This window comes from Dermacentor andersoni, chromosome 11 (assembly GCF_023375885.2).
Source record: "Dermacentor andersoni chromosome 11, qqDerAnde1_hic_scaffold, whole genome shotgun sequence".
NCBI classification, from domain to species: Eukaryota; Metazoa; Arthropoda; class Arachnida; order Ixodida; family Ixodidae; genus Dermacentor; species Dermacentor andersoni.
This window is the reverse complement of record NC_092824.1, coordinates 77,231,082-77,248,988: the sequence shown is the minus strand read 5'-3', so window position 1 is coordinate 77,248,988 and position 17,907 is coordinate 77,231,082. Positions and strand designations below refer to the sequence as shown.

At 48.5% G+C, this 17,907-nt stretch overlaps 1 protein-coding gene across 3 annotated transcripts in view; it reads right to left on the bottom strand.

The window, feature by feature from the left end:
• Positions 1 to 626: 626 nt before the first annotated feature.
• Positions 627 to 17,907, bottom strand: part of LOC126517366 (uncharacterized) — a 42,331-nt gene continuing 25,050 nt past the window's right edge. For all 3 annotated transcript variants that reach the window (XM_072285273.1, XM_072285272.1, XM_072285274.1), the window contains 7 exons: positions 10,173 to 10,422; positions 8,749 to 8,908; positions 6,618 to 6,763; positions 4,313 to 4,439; positions 3,147 to 3,344; positions 1,564 to 1,689; positions 627 to 976 (listed from right to left, as the gene is read on the bottom strand). In XM_072285273.1, coding sequence (XP_072141374.1) covers positions 776 to 976; positions 1,564 to 1,689; positions 3,147 to 3,344; positions 4,313 to 4,439; positions 6,618 to 6,763; positions 8,749 to 8,908; positions 10,173 to 10,422 — 1,208 coding nt within the window. In that variant the 3' untranslated portion in view covers positions 627 to 775. The remainder of the gene's footprint in view (positions 977 to 1,563; positions 1,690 to 3,146; positions 3,345 to 4,312; positions 4,440 to 6,617; positions 6,764 to 8,748; positions 8,909 to 10,172; positions 10,423 to 17,907) is intronic.

The window sequence follows — 17,907 nt, the reverse complement described above, 5'->3', positions numbered from 1 at the left end:
TTAAGTTCAACGTTGGGTACGGCACGTTTAAAATAAACACCACGAAAATTTGTCAAGCGGACAACTGTCGTACGGCGTGCACATGCAAAGCCTCACCGCGGCGTCTAGGCGACGCTGCAGAAATAGAACTCGCCTAGCAATTCCTTTCATTTGCGTTTTGATAGCGCTATGGGAAGGTTACGCATAGTCAGGAATCCAGAAGAGCAGCGTGAACACGATGAGCGGAGACGGGAAAAGCAACGTCAATATGCACAACGGCTACGTCATATTGGTCTATCGGACCAGGTGATAGCACAGCTTCGCTAGCCAACCGCCTTCACAGCGTAAATTGAAGCCCAATTTTTTTCACGGCAAGACATATTAACTAACATAGCCCAGCAAATTGCAGTGATTTGTCAGTTTCGTTTATGCCCAAATACTAAATCAGTGGTACAGGCTCTACGAAGAGCTAGTGAATGCTGTGAATAATTATATATTGTAAGCACTGCTACAACTCCCTTAGGTCCTTCGGTGTAATCTTTGAACGAATAACCAGAACTTTGAATGTTGTTGTCGTCGTCGTCGTCGTTGTTGTTGTTGTTGTTGTTGTCGTCGTCGTGTGGTGGTATGTCTAAAGAGCCCAAGCGCAATGAAAAAGTGAACGGCTAATGAACGGTGAACTGTTCTATTAGATATGTGTAACAAAAAGAACTTTAGCGGAGCAAGTTACACCTTTAACGCACTCTAAGCAATCACGAAAACGTTGAGTCACATAGTCAAGAACATGCATTTCTGCTTATGACGCGCGAGAGCACTGGGAATTCTTGGTGAACGTAGCACCGTAGACGTAATCGATGGCCTTGCGTGCCGCCCGGACCAGGGTGAAGTTGCCGAACTTATTCGTAGCGGAACACTCGTTCGAAGTGTCGTCGAACTCGGCGTCGAACAGGGCCAGTCCGTAAGGCACTGAGGCGACCATTTTCCGCGCCTTGCACATCTGGACAAGGGTGACGCGACAGGAACTGCGTCACCAGCTGATACACACGTTGCTAACGAGCGTATAAGCGCTAAACGCAAGCATTACTGATCGGGCTATGTGTGAGCTTCCTGAAGGAAATTTCTCTATTCTTATGTTTTTCTTTATAGGCGTTGTAAGTGCAGTTAACGTCGGTTATGACGAACTCTTTTAAAAGGTGCTATGCTCTACCGGAAGTTTCAAGTAACATAACCAAGCTCTACAAACGGAGTGCATGGCACACTTTATACGAAAGAGACCAACGCCATGTTGTCCATCATTTTTCAAATGCTATCTGTCAGCGAATTACTTATTACGCTCAAATGTACAAAAGTATTTAAAACGACCAAGCAAAACTACTTTAAACTGGATACTAGTCTTCTTTTCTTTTTCATTTTGTGGGCTCTCGAAATGGGCCTGTTACAATCAGACGAATGACGCTTTTTCTTTCTTACGTGGAATCGCTCGACCTCGTGAATTCTCCCGGGAGGTAATTATCTGAATAATGCAGCTTTATCGTATGCGCCGAAGAAAAGAATAAGAGAAGGAAATTGATCGCTTTCGTTCACCTTTGCAAATATCGTATCCTCGCTGTCGAACGTCACCGCAGAGCGAGGACTGAGCCGGAAGGAATGCATGGTCTCGTGCGCCTCGTCCCGCGCGATGTGCGCCGCGTATTCGGCGTCGCCGCAGACCTGCATGGCACGAGCGAGTAGTGGGAAAGCGGTCGCAACGTGTCGCGCCGCAAACGTTGACGATACAGTACAGGAGGATCTGTGTACTTCGATACAGAATATACAAATCGTACGATACATTTTCTTTTCTTTCTTTTTTTCACATGAAACGGGGTTTGCTCGCTAAATCAACGTAAAACGAAAACCTGTTATACTGTTATCACTTATCAACTTTGCAGCCGCACGTATTATCAAGCGGCTTACTTCGGCGTGGTTGTGTAGAGGAAAAACATCATTACTCCATCATACATGTGTGAGAGCTAAATGCGCGTGCACGTGTCGGAGGCTAAATTTAACCTCTCGGTCGGTGTTCAGAAGCCACATATTTTTACATCAAAGTGGGAGCGCTGAGAGAGAGAGATCACTCACTCATAATGTAGGTATAGCCTTTCAAACTCAAACCAGCGCTTATCAGGCTTTACACGGCCTACAATTGCGCATTTTTCTTTCCGAAACGTGCACGCTTGCTAGGTTAGCTAGGCGCTCTCGCGCTCGACACAGTGGGACCAAAAATGGCGTGATGAGACTCGGAGCAGCGATACAAAGGGACATACGAGCCCTTCGACCAAGGCAAACGCGGGAGCCGAAACCTTCTAAACGAGTGCGGCGGGCTCGAGCGGCGGAAGGCATTTCTGGCCACCACTAGTAGGGGGTCATTTCTTTACCCTAGTTAGTTAGTTAATTCGAGTTTAATGGCGCAAAAGCCACTAAGGTCATGCTGAGCCAGTCACAGGACAGTACAATATCCAATGTTAAGGCAGCAATAGCTGCGTTACCTTAAAGTCGATGTAGATACCCAGTTTCATCTAAAAACTCGAACAAGTTAGTGAATGGCACTAGCGGATCATCGTCCAATATTAAGGCAGGGTGTAAAGGTATATGCAAGTGATACAAATTTTTGAAATGTTTCCGCCTCTGTGTTTTACCCCAGTGCCTAAACACCCACTTCAAGAGAAAAAAGAAAAGAAGAAGAAAAGAAAAGAAGAGAAATTGGAGAAAAGGAGCGAGCGCGATTGCAAAATTAGACCGTAAGACACCCAATATAGCATTGACGTAAGTTAGTCACGTAAGCTTTCTAATGCGTGAATGAATGTAATTGGCATATTGGCTTACGTCATTTCAGTACCCGAGTGCCCAGCCATATCTGCAGCTCGCAGAAGACGTTTCGCGTACCACACTGCGACTGCGTCCCTGATACAGCTTTCGCGCAATTCTGTCTCAAACGCGTGGAGACAGTATGTTTGTGCGCATGCGCGTAATCACTGCGAATCGCGGCATTTATAACGCCACATTTTTCCTGACTCCGATCTACGTGCACAATCAAAAGGCCGCTTGAAGCCAGAAGGATGAAGTTCAGGCAAACACTGGCAAACGCATTTTCGTTAAGTGCGCAAAAAAAAAAAATAAGGAGCGTATACCGAGGTGAAGCTGTCGATCTCCCGCGCGTAATCGGACTCGTCATACGCCTTGCAACGGGAGCCCGGCTCGAAGCCCTTGGCGCTGTCACCCGGGCCTGCCGGGACGTACCGTCGAGCCGCCGCCGACATGGAGACGAAAAAGAGCGACTCGGACGACATCGGCTTCAGCTTCTTCTCCAAGTAGTTCAGGGCGTCCACCTGTTCGAGACCCGAGCACGAAGAGCGCGATTAGGGGCACTACAGAGGCAAAATCACGCCTCTCCTCGAGATCACAAAAACCCTCGATGCGAAAACTCACTCGAGCACCCATCGCATTGCCTCTTAAAAAGCCGGGTTCGCGAACGAGAAGAATGAAGGCATCAAAGAAGTTCAATTTGTCTTTGTTGCAACCTCGAAGTTTGTTGTTAGTAACAGCCACCCATGGTAGTAACGAACAAAACTATGAAGATCCAACGCACGAATTAGAATCTATGTGACGCGAAGGTTTCCTGAAGCGGTTAATTAAATGTCATGCAGCTGGTCATCTTCTGCATGGCCTTTTGCAGCCTCACGGTTGCCAGGCGTTACGGCAATGCGCGGATACCTCCGCCACGCGACAAACGACCGGGCATTACACTGTCAGCGAGATCGGCCCAGCTTACCGAACCTCCGAGTAAAGTGGGCCCATCTTGAATATAGCGCAATGGTAAATTACATCGTCTCCGTGAGCAGTTCACTTCAGTCGGCCAGAAACCGACCGGATGGATGCGCCAAACGTTGGGGAAAGAAGGCATATGAAGCATTGTCTTTAAGTATCAATTTTGTGCATGTATATTTGTACAAGCACCGTTGTATATACACCACCTTGTAGTATACACCACCTTGTATATTGTAGTGAGGATATATAAGTACCTTTTGTTGTTTAACTGCGTTTAACTCAATCTAGAGGGTTCGCGTGTTAGGCGCTGCCAGGTTCAGTTTCCAGTGGCGGCCTATCCGGATCCAGAGATTCTCAGCACCACCTGCCGCGTTGCAGGTCTGGCCGATGACGTCGCAGGTCTGGCCGATGACGTCGCAGGTCTGGCCGATGACGTCGCAGGTCTGACGCCCGGCCGATAAGGTCCCCTGACTTCGCGCCCGCTATTTCTCAAAACTCCCTAACAATCACCTTTTCCGAATGCGCTCACCATGCTGGGCTGATAGTCGGCCAACGTGCGGCCCCAGACGCTGGACCCGGTGACGATGCACGAAGGGTCGCCGTCGTCCCTGCCGGACAGGTGGGTGCGCAGTACGACCAAGTCGACCTTCTGCCGGCTGCTCACGGCGGCGAACAACATGTGGAGTTGCATACGTGAGAAGCATTAGAGAACGGTCCTAGGAATACACGCTGAGCCACCTTAACGAGACTGTTGACCACTGTGCAAAACAGCCCAAAAGCGTTCTCGGCAACTCTGTCATGTACGTATAGTCAACTCAGTCGTACGTGATAAAGTGAGGCCTTAAGGTTTAGCTTTTAATTTTTTACCCAGCATCAGCACTGCCCATGCCACTCATTCCTTACGGCTAGAAGTGTGCTCATTTTCGGTGCTTTTACGATTTAACATTATATTTTTAAAGATCACACATCTGCCAGCGAATTGCATCGCTAACCTCCAATAAAAAGAACTTCAGTCACGCAACGTCGGCAAGAGTGGGCACCGCTCGTTGCACAGTGACAAAGTAGCGCCGTTTCTTGGCAGGGTAAGATCGTCGCACTTTATCTACACACATCCACGTCAACACAGACTGGACCTTACGCCCACTCTAGTGCTCACGTATCAAGAATAAATGAATGTAATCGATGCTTGTTCAAAGCACGATGTTCAAAGTTGAACGTTTTTGTGACGGTCCACAGAGTAAGCGAGCGACTAGCGATAATAAGTTTTAGCTGCAAACTATTAAAAAGCACAGGGCGTCTACGTTACAAGCCTTAATTGTACGCGGCGGCGAGAACAAATCTACCGCAGCTGGTCACACCCGCGAGTAATTACGCATAAAATAAACAATCAGATACCCAGCGCACAGAGGTACGTTACTGAGTCAGGAACATAAAAAGCCGCTGTTTCGAAATGACTGTCAAATATAAGATGAAGAGCGAGAGATAACCCTGATTTCATCCAGATGCGAAATGTCTGAACAGCTTGGAATACATTTCTAGCACCGCTTCTAGTACTTACACTATATCCGTCAAAACCTCTGTTTTGACGGATATCAAAACAAATGGACACGCCACCACTTAATCAAACATGGCGGCGACCATGGGATTGCCATGAAAGGGAAACAGATGCATAACGCAACATCTGGCACCGCTTCGGGTGCTCGTGCAGTCCGCAGTCGGTTGCTCGACCACTCGACAAGAGTGATACACATCGTACGGTATGCTGATATTACTAACCAAAATTATTTTATTCGTAGGCGGTAACCTCGTCCAACAAAGGATATAGTAGCTCAATGCATCTACATAAAGCAGTTTGTACGTTCGTTATAAAGTGAAGCGGACAACTTATTCAGCAGCAGATTGGCATCCACGCTGTTACGATCGTCATATATTGATGCTAAACCACAGCTTAGAATTACAATGATAATGATGCAGTAGGGTCACGTTCGAGGAACAAATTTTCAGAAATACAAAACCCGTCTCCGGTCCTGATCGTAAGCTCAAACACGCGAGCACACATCGCGCTGTGTGCTCCGTCCCCCTCAAAGCCAGCGTAAACTCTGGCCATTCCAACGTGAACCACGTGAGCACGTCTGACAGAACCGTTTCCCACGTAGAAGAGGCCACGTCATACTAAATAGGCCGCGCGAGCGCGAAAACAACCACGACATACTACCGTTGAGCGTATACCTGGCATACAACAGGGAGCGCTCGCCCAAGAAACCATGGCGGTGCCCATGAAGAAAATGTGTATAGTTAGAACACCGTTCGAGGAGTTCAAGCCTAATTCTGTCAGTGCTTCGCCCCTCGGGTGAAACTGCTATTTGTTTTGTTTTTGTTTTTTAACTGCGAAACATTTCTTGGTGAACATTTGCCACTTTGACCGTATCTATATATATATCTAGCCGCCTACGTCTTGGTGCTCTCATGGCCGCTTCGTTAACTTAGTATATGTACCACAGTTGGCACAATATGAGAAGAATGTAGACGAACATAAGTGATCGGTCATAAAATGAATATCATGACATGTGTATCTCTAGGTCATGAAACAGCCGCTTACGTATTGGTGCTCTCGTGGTCGTTTCGGTAACTTGGTAGGGTCCCCGCACACTGCTTCGCATAACATCAATTCCCACAGGGCGTGGGATCAGCCGGTTTTTTTTTTTTTTTGTATCCTATAATTTTCTTTCGGCTACAAGCCCGCAATTTATAACAGCATGTATTCCAGTAGGTACGGAATTTTCTTTTATCGCCATCTTCCACGCTCACATGCACGGAAGAATCAACGTACGTACCTCGGAGACCATCCCGACCGGAGGTGTTTCTCGACGCTGGCGTACACTTGTCGCTGGCTGCTCGACAGAAAGGTCATCCCGAGAGCCAACAAGGGTTTCGGCAGCGCAGTCTTCGGGATGACCTTGTCTTGGAGCTTTCGGCACAGCTGCGAAGATAGGCACGGGAAAACTTCAAAGAGGGCACGGACGCGATATACAACGCTCATTTGACACAATTCTCTTTGTAGCGTTCTCCGGAATGGTTAATCGCGTTTGAGCAGTCCCAGTACGAAGGCGTGAAGTACGTCACGTATAGTAATGCGAAAAGCATTCAACTGGCCAAGTCAGTCAAGTTTTCTTTCCGGCTATCTAACTATATGTGTACAACCAATAGTAAGGGTCAATACTGAAGGTAGTGCCGTTCAAATTTGTGAACCGTTGCCATGAGTGTCTGCCACTGGTTATGTGGCACTCCTCAATGAACCACTTTGACGCCATCTTGGGTCACTGGGTACAATCGGACTTTGTGGCGGCGTCGATAGATGGCGCAGCGTGACCAGAGGAAAGCGCGAGAGAGGAGCCTAGCTGCAGTTTATACCTCATACATGACGCGTTTCTGTTCGCTTACTTGAATAGTCGTCGTAGATGAGTTCTGCGCGATTCTCGTACTACAACTTGACATATGCGCATTTTGCAACTTACTAGCGTGTTACGTCTGTTCTCGGAAAAAAAAAGACACTTGGGTGTCAGTTTAGTGGTGCAGAGGAGCTGCGCAACTTACTGCATAAATATGCAGCAAGGGGTACGGGTTAATTGGCCTTATTTACAAACAAGCCTTTTTCGAGAGGCATGTATATTACTGCTAGTTCAAATCTCTGAAGTTGCACATACCGGCGACCGACGGATTTCGCGCGACCGACTGCTACTGGTGAACAAAAGAAGATACTCACGGAGTCGATGTTTACATCGGCGAGAGCGACCTGCCCCAACGATTGGTGCCATATTTTTTGCGAACGCTCGCATCACATCGCCGAGCCGAAAAATAAAATAACCGCCAGAGCTTATTTCGACGTCCCGCCCGGGCGCCGCTGATTGGTTCAGCAGCTTCGCGATGCTGAAGATTCCGCCAATGAGCGCCTTCCCGAAATAGGTCGGCTTTCCACCTTAACAACCATTTGCAATCAGCTTGGAGGCGCGCAAGAAGCCTGCGACTCGCATGTGTGAGTGCCGCCTATAGTGTGAACGCATTGGCCTGGCACACCAGAAATGAACGGGGGTCGTGTGGGGATTATACGCTTTTGAAATTCCTCCAGTTGCTCCACGCTGCGTCAGACTCTACGCTGAAAACTACGCGACACCCGCCGCGGTAGCGTAGTGGTCCATCGCGTTGCGCTGCTGAGCACGAGGTGGCGGGTCCGAATCCGGACGCGGCGGCCGCATTTCGGCGGAGATGAAATGCAAAAGAAGAAAAACAACAAAACACTCGTGTACTTGGATTTAGGTCACGTTAAAGAACTCCGGGTGGTCAAAATTAATCTTGTCCCCCCAACTAAGGTGTACCTCATAATCAGATCGCATTTCTGGCATATAAAGATTTTTTTTATTACAAAACCGACGTGAAATGCGCGACATCGTACAGCGGCGTAACGGCACCACATTTATCTGCATCTTGAAGCCAGGCAACCGCTCAGTCTATACCGAGCCCTTTCGAGTAAAATAATTCGCTGTAGGACACGCGGTAGGTAACAGATTAATGTACTGGCGACCAGACTTTTTCCTGTGCATTTCTTCAAAAAATTTTGTAAGCTTGCTGCGTCAATTTGAATGTTGACTCGCTACAAGCCTCAGTAGCACCTTGCATGCTGTTGTGCAGGTGAGCTTGGGCGTCGACTCATTGGCGGCTGTTTCGAATGACCCAAGCAGCTCGCGTTGCTGTTCCCCGTCCGATCCTGCGCATAACCACGTTCTCGGCATTTCTCGACATCCTCGAGGCATCCGCGACAATCTCGTGGCTGCCGCGAGTACGTCGCAACACTCGAAATACGTTCGCATCGCGAAGGCGATTCTCGGGGCTGTGCACCCGACGGTGACCCACGAATGCCGCGACTCTTCCATCAAGGTACCACATGTAGATACCGCCAGTAGTGTATACCTGCAGAAACTTGAACAGGCGCTCGACGGACGCCTCGGTAGCGTCCGCGCCAGGTACGAAGTCCAGAACGCCCAGATGCCGAACTCCGTTCTTCCAAAGCGCACGCATGTCCGACGCGGCGTGCGATGACTCCATATCTTTCGTCGCCCCCCTGAGTCCTCTGCAAAGTCGATGAGATTGCACGAAAAGCTCAGGTGAAGAAACTCGGGAGAAATTTCGCGGATATCGAAACGTAATAGTTTGTTTCGTCGTATCGGGTGTGTTTCATGACTAAAGAAAAAAAAAGCTCTTGGCACTGAGCGTTGAAACTTCGCGTACCGACACCAACGCCACCTAGCGAGAGCAGGAAGCAGTTTTCAGTAGCACATGCTGCGGTTCCACTTCGGCCGCTCGTCTTGAGGCACGCGTGTCCAACTTTCTGACCTGACTGGGCACCGGCGTGTTAAAATGCGGGAACGCATCCGCTCCTTGAAACGCGCAGTCATGGGCAGAGTTTGGCTGGACGCCTTGGGCTATAGCTAACGTTCATACAGGCGCGAGTCTGCTACCGTTAGAAATATCATGCCGTTTCTGTGGCCTCTCCCTTCAGGAGGGTGTCGGTATAGTCGGTTTCCCGTGCGCGATAAGAGCGGTCTGCCTCTAGCCCCTCGAAACTTCCTGTCACGTGTCTAATTAGTCTACTACAAGCCGGAACGAAACGTGTATTTTTAAACGTTTCCATGTGTGGAAGGGCTTTATTTTTGTTAACGTTTTTGGATAAAGGAAAGGCGCATAATGCCTCAAGAGTTGTACCTATCAGTTTTCGCATAACTAACAGTAAAGGCGACTTTTAAACTTACAGTTACCTAGAGGAGATTGCTCAGTAATATCTGTTGGCAGGCTGGTTGACACATTACTAGAAGGGGGTTTAAGCGTAAAAAGAGACGAGCAATAAGAAATGACAGGAACGAGAGCACTTCCGCGCTTGTTTGAGACTCTTGGTCATGTCTGAATTAGCACTTCAACCCCTTTCACAGAGGAAGAGAGTTGAAGAATTGCCAGCTTCTTTCTACTCACTCATGCTAACCGCCCTTTTCTTTTTTTGCCGGTAAGTTTAGCGGGCACTGTCACTGCGCCGAGCCAGAGACCGCACATGGCATGACCCATTTCACGCATACGTTTTTAGACACTAAAAAAAGGCTCTTCATTCAATATTCACACTCAAACTGCCATCCGTAGCGCCTCCTAGCCAGCGAGGATAGCTAATAGGAGCTTGTTGGTAAGGCATATCTTATTTTGTTGCAGCGCAAACTGAACAAGGACAACAGAAAGGCACATATCTGACACACACAGCGACGTGTGTGTCCTTTCTGTTGTCCTAGCCAGCGTCGGTTCTGCAGTTTCGCCGCTACGATGAAAAGGCCCTCCGACGGCGTCCTCCTCACCTGTAGCTGATCGCCACCCCGTTCTGGGTGCGCCTGTAGCGGCGCGTGCCAGCCAAGAAACGGCGCAGTGCGGCGCTGGGCCGCCGCAGTCGGGCCACGTCGGCCTCCCGCGAGCGACCCCGGTAGAGGGCGTCGAAGAAGGCGTAGTCGCACAGGCCGTCCTCCGGGAAGGCCGTGTCTACGTTCGTCCAGTTGCCGTAGGCGCATACGAGCGCGGGTGAAATGCGCGCCGGGCGCGCTGCTGTCGGCACTGCGTGTTTGAAGCGAGCGTCGTCGCTAGGTGGACGCGCCGTCGATCGAAAAGCTATACGTCACCCGCCGTCGTTCCTGACGTCAGAGAGGTTCCTACAAAAGAAATTACTAGAGGGAGCTCTCGTGCTTGTGTGTAGAGTGTGTAGACGAGCTGTAAGCATGGTAGCTCAGCCAGCATGGGAATGATGGTTACTCTGCATATATTTGCCTAAACGGCGTTCTTCTGGCTTTAACTCTTTCTTTACCGCGCCCATTGGGCATCGTTAGCCCGCTTACGATGGTTTGAGACGCCGGTTTCGAGACTTTCCGCGTCGCTCTCGGACACACGGCGCTATCGGACGCGAAGGAGAACTGTTTTTTTTTTGTTGTTTTCTAACCACTCGCTTTCTCCCCACAAGGCGTTATTTATGAAAGCACTCCGAAGTTTGGCGATCGCCAAGTATAAAGCAAGAAATGGTCGCCTCCTGGAGCGGCGGGCGCGCTTCGAAAGATCGCAGATCTCGCGATTCGGCTGCATTTGCGGCTTATTTTATCGATGGATAGAGCAGCAGCGACTCTGACGAAGCTGCGTTTTCGTAGGACTTTGAAAGCGACGACGACGCAAGCCAGCGCGGAACGCCGGCGGCCGCAGCCTGGCACACCAAACTGTAGTGTCTGCACTTAAATTTTTGTGGTGGAATACCTGTTCAATAAAAAATTTTGATCTTTTTGGAGGTAGTGCCTATTAGAGGGTAATGCATTTTTTTATATCTCACAATTTTTTACACTTCCTTTTTAGCACATACACGCATGTCTTTACAAACTTTGTTCAATTTTATCCCACAATCTTGATTCTAGCAATTTATATCTTTCTGATGACATACATCTCGTTAATAAAACGTTCTATGCGTGAAAAGTACATTCATATTGCTTTTCGTTTGTGTATTTCATAAAATATTGAGTGCAGTAGCTGCTTCAGAAAAAAGAATCTGGCGTCACCTACAAAAAACACCTATTTTCCCCATGGTAGGGAAAGAGTTAAGGGACTTTGCGACATGGCAAACTTATCATCTTCTAGAACATATTGCTTTAAAGATCCCACAAATTTCAATGATTATGCACATGCACAGAGCATTATTTCCTCCTGCGTTCACAAAAAAAGAAATGCGATTGCTTCGAAATTTAGGCCATTAAAGGCAGATGACACCCAGTAGATAAAGCCACAAGAAGGTCTGAAGCCGCAAGCACGAAAATCAGCCAGATTCATGCATTAACCATCATTCCCACATTAGCTGAACGACCGCAGCGCGAAATTTTCTTCTAGTAGTTCCGGTACGAAACTCTATATACCAGACATATTATTCTTTAGCCAACGTTTATAACGTTGATCATAGGCGATAACAGTTGCGCGCTGAAGCGTGGCGGTGAATTGGCGTCATACCTTTTTGATGCAATGGATTAGTTCAGACGACCTTTATGGGACCTCAAGAAAAAAAAATCGGGTAAGCTGTACCAGGAACGCACCCACAGCGGAGTAAATGAAACATCATCTCGTGCGTGCTGTAGGCGGTGTACGGGCGCTATAGGGCACAGAAACGACGCACAGAAATACTCAGGTTGCATTTGTTCTCGCCTTACAAAGGTTACAGGCCTCACTTTTGTTACAGCTAGTGGGCGTCCTATGGCTTAATTTTACAATTGCACTCGTACGCTGTTCTTTATGAGCCTGCTTGTTTTGCAGAGAATGTTCGGACACAGGAATAAAGAAACGCCCCCCCCCCCCCCTCCTCCCCTTAACTACTGGTGGTGCCTGAGCGGCTCGAGCCCGCCGCATTCGTAGATGGCCAGGGATCCTGTGCTTGCCTCAATCTCCCGCCTATGCGCTCGTTATACGGAGACGAACACTGTTCCGCCCGGGTCAAAGTGATTGGATATCCCTCTGTCTTGTTGCCCGAGTTTTTAAATGCAATTTTCGTACCGCACGTGTCGAACACGTGGAGGGCGGGGTTTGTAGGGGTGGGAAGTGGAGGGAGGTGATGTACCGGACCCAGGAGATCCCGCGAACTCGTGCTTAGCAGTGCAAAATAAGTAAGTTCAATGATTGACAGTGCTAGCAAGGTTTAGCGTTGTGCTTGATCTTATCGGATGATGTTCTAACCATGATGTCGAACTGATAAGTCTTCGGGTTCGCTTCGAGCTCAGGCTTCTGCATATTTTCCAGTTTGGTTCAGGTTCAGCTCCGAAGTAAAGATAGTATGGCTTGATACCACTTTGAATCAATACATACGGGTTCGTAATGGTTCGAAATTGCGCAGAATTAAAAGTTGAAAACAATGTTTTCGAGCCTCAACCACGAATTTATTTCAGTGAAAGACAATTTTTTTTACCCCTACGCGACGCGGAGAGACACACGAAGCCAACCTCAAGATTCCATGCAATGAGCCAGCAGATAAATTAACAAGCATGCTGTCACCAAGCGTGTTGGCGTGGTGAAGAGCACCGGCAGCGGATGGCGAACGTTGCTGCCGCCTCTCGCTTCAATGTGTCTCCCAAACTTGATATTACGCGCGCGGAAAGACAGCCTACATGCAGCAGCAGCCAGCCATCTCGGCTCGCCCAACGCTTGCACCCGCCGAAGGTTACCTCCCAGAAAGGGCGCGGGCGGTCTACGCGCTCCACCGCGCGCCAGCCAGGTGCCGCCACGGCGGGGATAGGGGAGGAGACGTACAGATTCCAGCCGCGCGCTCACTTCTCCCCACTTCCTCACAGCCTGGCACATGCTTTATCACGCGGCCTACGGAACCTCACACCAACTACGATGCTGAAAATTCGCCTGGAGTATCCACATATTTGCTGTCCCTATAATAGTGGGAGACTCAAACACACACCCAAGCAGGAAACAAAAAATTCAGTCGTGATTTAGCGATAACTTCGAGTGATATGCGGTAGCGTTACGTAGCACTTCTGAGGTGCAGGATCCATGATTTAAACCCAGTTCACCACATTGCGAACTATTGTTCTGGGGCTCACTCGACACGCGTCATGCCTCCTCGAGGAGCGAAGTGCAGTAGACGGTGGTCCCGGAGCAGACCATCGTCAGTATATATATATATATATATATATATATATATATATATATATATATATATATATATATATATATATATATATATATATATATATATACTGATACACGCTCTTCTAAACACTTCCATCCCCTGTCAACCTTTACCACGTGATATCGGCTTCAGATGCATACAATTTTAAGTAGGAAAAGCGTTTAGCTCCCGTCGTCGGCGACATTGAAGTTACCTTGAGCCAAAAGCCAGAGCCGTTATCCGGGCACTCAAACGAGAACGCCAGGGCATGTTGCGAGAATAAAACGAGATCATCCGGGCAACCAGCCAAGACCGCATTGCGTACGCCAGTTGCTTCCCAGAAAAGTTACAAAAATATTGCTTCCGATTCCTTCCTCGTGTTTGTTCACAATATCATTCAAGTTGTGACTTCTAGTACGCTGAGCCTTTGTCATTTCCAATAACGACGTTCAAAAGGCCGATACAGGGCACTATACACTTGATCGTCATCTTTCGGCGCTGAGTGCTCTTTTCAACGCCAGTGGTCGCGAGTTTCACAGCGCGTCCGGCGTGCCAGGAATGGCCGTTTGACCGAGACGACCCTTGAAATGAGGTTCTGTCTGTGACAGGAAACTATTACGTCCATATGGACCAGTGCACAGTATGGCTAGGTGTGGTGTGATGTGGCGGGGTGTGCCGTTGTGAACATGCACTATACCCATTTTGAGATTCTGGCTAGTATCGCCTACAACCAATCTGCTTTGCCGGTAGCCATTTCATGCTTACACCTACTCTCGATTACGGGAAAGCCAGCATATTTTTTCTACTTTGACATTCCTAATGCTAACGCATTAAAATACGATTGGTGGCAGAAGCGGCAGCAAATGCATGATGATCATAGACAGTTTTAGTATAGCGTAAGTGGCACCACGCCAAACGCTAAAATATAGCGGCGCCACACTGCGCACGCGCAGAACGCTATAGCAGTCTTGCGCATAACGTGTCTCCGCCATTTTCGGAATTTATCGGAAGACGCTAAAGCTCGCAAAGTACAGACGCTGAGAAATAGCGTCGTCGAACATGGCGACACCCTTGCATGGATCCTGCTTCACCGTGAATCCTCGCGATGGCTACGCTCTCACTCTCGTTGATCGCCAGTAACAATTCAAACGAGCTTTCGCTTCCTCTAAACACATCTGAAACGCTAGATACGAGCGCGTAGCACGTCTGATTTCTGAGATCGGTCGGCGATTACGGCGTCCCTAGGCTTGACGAGATGCGTCCGCATAGTATTGTTGCTGATGGGTTGTCTTGACTTGGATACGTTTGCCGCGAGGCACCAGACGGCGCCCTGTGTTTGAAAGTCTTCCTTACGTTTTCGCACCCGTACGTTAAACTAAAAGACTTGAAGGAATGGGTTTAACGTATGTAAAGCGACAAACTATATTCTACGAGTAAAACTGTCTACTGTCCAAAAATGCTGCTTTGATTGCTCTTAACTAGATGGTGAGCCAATCAGCTTTGCCGTTTTGATTACTCGCACCTATGGCGCAGTGAAGTTTTGCGCTTTGCGGAGCATCGTTATATTAGGCTATACTTAAGCTCTATTGAATAGCGTCCCACAAAGGATTAGCGTGCGGAATACACCAATGCAGGCATTTTACGCTATGCTAAAACTGTCTAATAAAATGTTAGCAAGAGCGTAAAAGGTAAGAAACGAAACAAACAAGCAAGCACGCAACTTTCAGAAAGGGACAGCACGATTTCCGTCCATCTTTCTGTCACCATCACGGTCCCATGAATCACTGTCGCGTCCCACGCGACGCCAATGCAAACCGGAAAGAACGTCGGAAGTTTCAACGCTACAGTGTTCTCGTATGTATTTCGATTACAACTGCAGCTCAGCCGACCTCGTACAGCATCAAAACAAAAATGAAAGTCGAACAGAACTGTTCCACGCCTTTATTGGAGCAAGATGCGCGAGCACATGCGAAGTGGCCGCATTTTTAATCGCGTAAAGGGCAGCTTTGGTTGCATAAGAATTAACAAAAAAGTTAGAGGTACTTAATTCTCTTTACGTACGTTGAATGCGGAAGCATTATATGACTCTTCCGCCCCCCAATACTTTTTGCGTTCTTTGGTGAGGCCGTGGCGTGTACGGGCACGGCGTGTCTGGGCGTGTCGACTATATCGACGTCCATACTATTTCGTCGGTCATGTCACGTGACACTATCACATGACGCCATCACTTGGTCATGCGACCTTGCGTCTTAAGGCTCTTACTTAGTCACGTGAGTATGTCACAACGTGAGCACTTGGTCATGTGCTCGCATTGGACACTGTCAATCTTGAGAGTGGCCACCCAAACTTTGGGGGTGGGCCAAGTCAATTTATGGAGGGGGCCAGCTCGGTTTTGAGCGTGGGTCAACTCAACTTTCGAATTGGGCTAAGCCAATTTTGGGGCTGGGCCAAGTCAATTTTGGGGCTGGACCAAGAGAATTTTGGAAGCGCACGTAAGGTCGGTTTTGAACGCTGTTCAACCCAATTTTCGAATTGGGCAGTCAGTTTTCTGGGTGTGGGCGAGGTCGGTTTTATTTAATATTGAAATTAGACGTCATCACTTGGTCATGCGTGTTTTGGTGCCATCGAATGTTAACGCCGGACGGACGCCGGAGTTTCCAGTGTCGCAACTGAGTTGAGGTCACGAAGTTATTTCAGCCTTGCCTGTAACAGTGGGAATATTTTGCAGACTACGGAAATCGTTGAGTCTGTCCAACGTTTTTTGTCTGACGTGCAATAGCAGAGCGTCCACAATGCCTTCTGAGGTGTTCGTCGAACCAGTTCGGAACGGTTCCTTCAATAAGTGCCGGTTCGGTTTTCAAGATGGCGGGAAAATAACAGTTCAGCTCCGGCTAAGCTGAATATAACGGTTCAGCTTCGGTTTTGGGTTCAGTTCCGCTTCGGTTCGACAGCCTGGCACATGTTCCTCTAAATTTACTCAACCGTGCCTCACCGTCTGCTCAGCGTCTAGTCGGCATTTGCTCGCACCCGTCATCACGCACCATACTATATTGCGTTTCACACATAGCAGGCAACGTTGTGTAAGCTACGAAAGTAGCGCGGTCACGGAAGTATCACTCCGCACGCTTCACAGTGCAGTTGCTCTTAGTCTGCGACGCTTCTAAACAGTAATTATAACTTGTAGAGCCAAGTTTATGTCAAATTACGTATTATTTGTGCACCGAGAGTAGCGATGCGGTACGGCGGCTGGTCGCATAAAATGTGAATCCGCTGGTTTGGTGGTAGTAGGTTCAGACTTGCGACGCCTTTCGTGAATAAATATGACATATTTTTCGATATAGTAGTACGATACTTACTTTTACATCGAATTACAAGACGTCTGCCTGTATTTTTCTCAAGCATTTGATGCATTATTTTTGGTCGTGGGTGCGAACGCGAGGTAATTAAATCTCTCTAGCCTTCATAACGTTGCCTGCCATGTATGAAACAAAGTGAAAAGCGGAGCGGTATAAATCAATGAGGCAGGGAACTATTGCACTTTTTAGAGCATTCCACATCGTAAGCGCATCAAAACTGTTAATGCCGTGACGTCGTCCGCTAAGTTGAAATCAAATCAAGGCTCAGCGCCTCATATGTAGGCCTAGCAGCGTCAAAATAAACAGCTAATCCCAAAATAACGACAAAGCATGTCTAATGATTTGCCCTCAGCGTGAGACCAGACTAAGCGATGGCTGAATTCACCATTTATTTCTTGCTGTCCGGGCGGGGAGCAAGTAACAAGCGCTAATTCGGATTGAGGTCTCCACGGTCTGAATGAGCGCTTTCGAGCTGCTATGCGTAGTCATGGTTGCCGGCATTATAAGCACCACAATAATTCACGGTATAGACCCTTTCATCCGCGCGGTGGGAGCGTTGTGTTCATGAGCCCAGCAAACTTCTGGTCATATGCATTTTAAAGCGAAGGTTCGTTTGCCTCTTTTCCCGACTTCCTGGGCGCCGCTGCTGTGATGGTCTTGCCGCGCGTGCCACTGGTTTCTTACAACACTACCAGATGGCGCTCGCTTCCGCGCATCCCGGCCGGCGCCATACACCACGGCAGCGTTGCACAGGTTGCGCGTATGGCACATGCTGCGCTTGCTTTCCTAAGCGACAAAAATTCAGGTGCTGGGCTGTGGAGATCGCGTGCTCGGCTGTGACAGTGTAAACATTACAATCGTCCATAGCCTGAAGAGAGCGCTAGGAGCTGGCGTCTCAACAGCGTGCTGGCCACGCAGGCAGAAGGAGCACGTATAAACACGCGCCAGCAAAAATGGCTTCAATGCCTGCACTCAACGTCGAGAACACCCAAGCCCGAAAGAAGCGTCGCGCGGAACAGCGTCTTCGCTAGGCAGCGAAAAGTGGTGCAG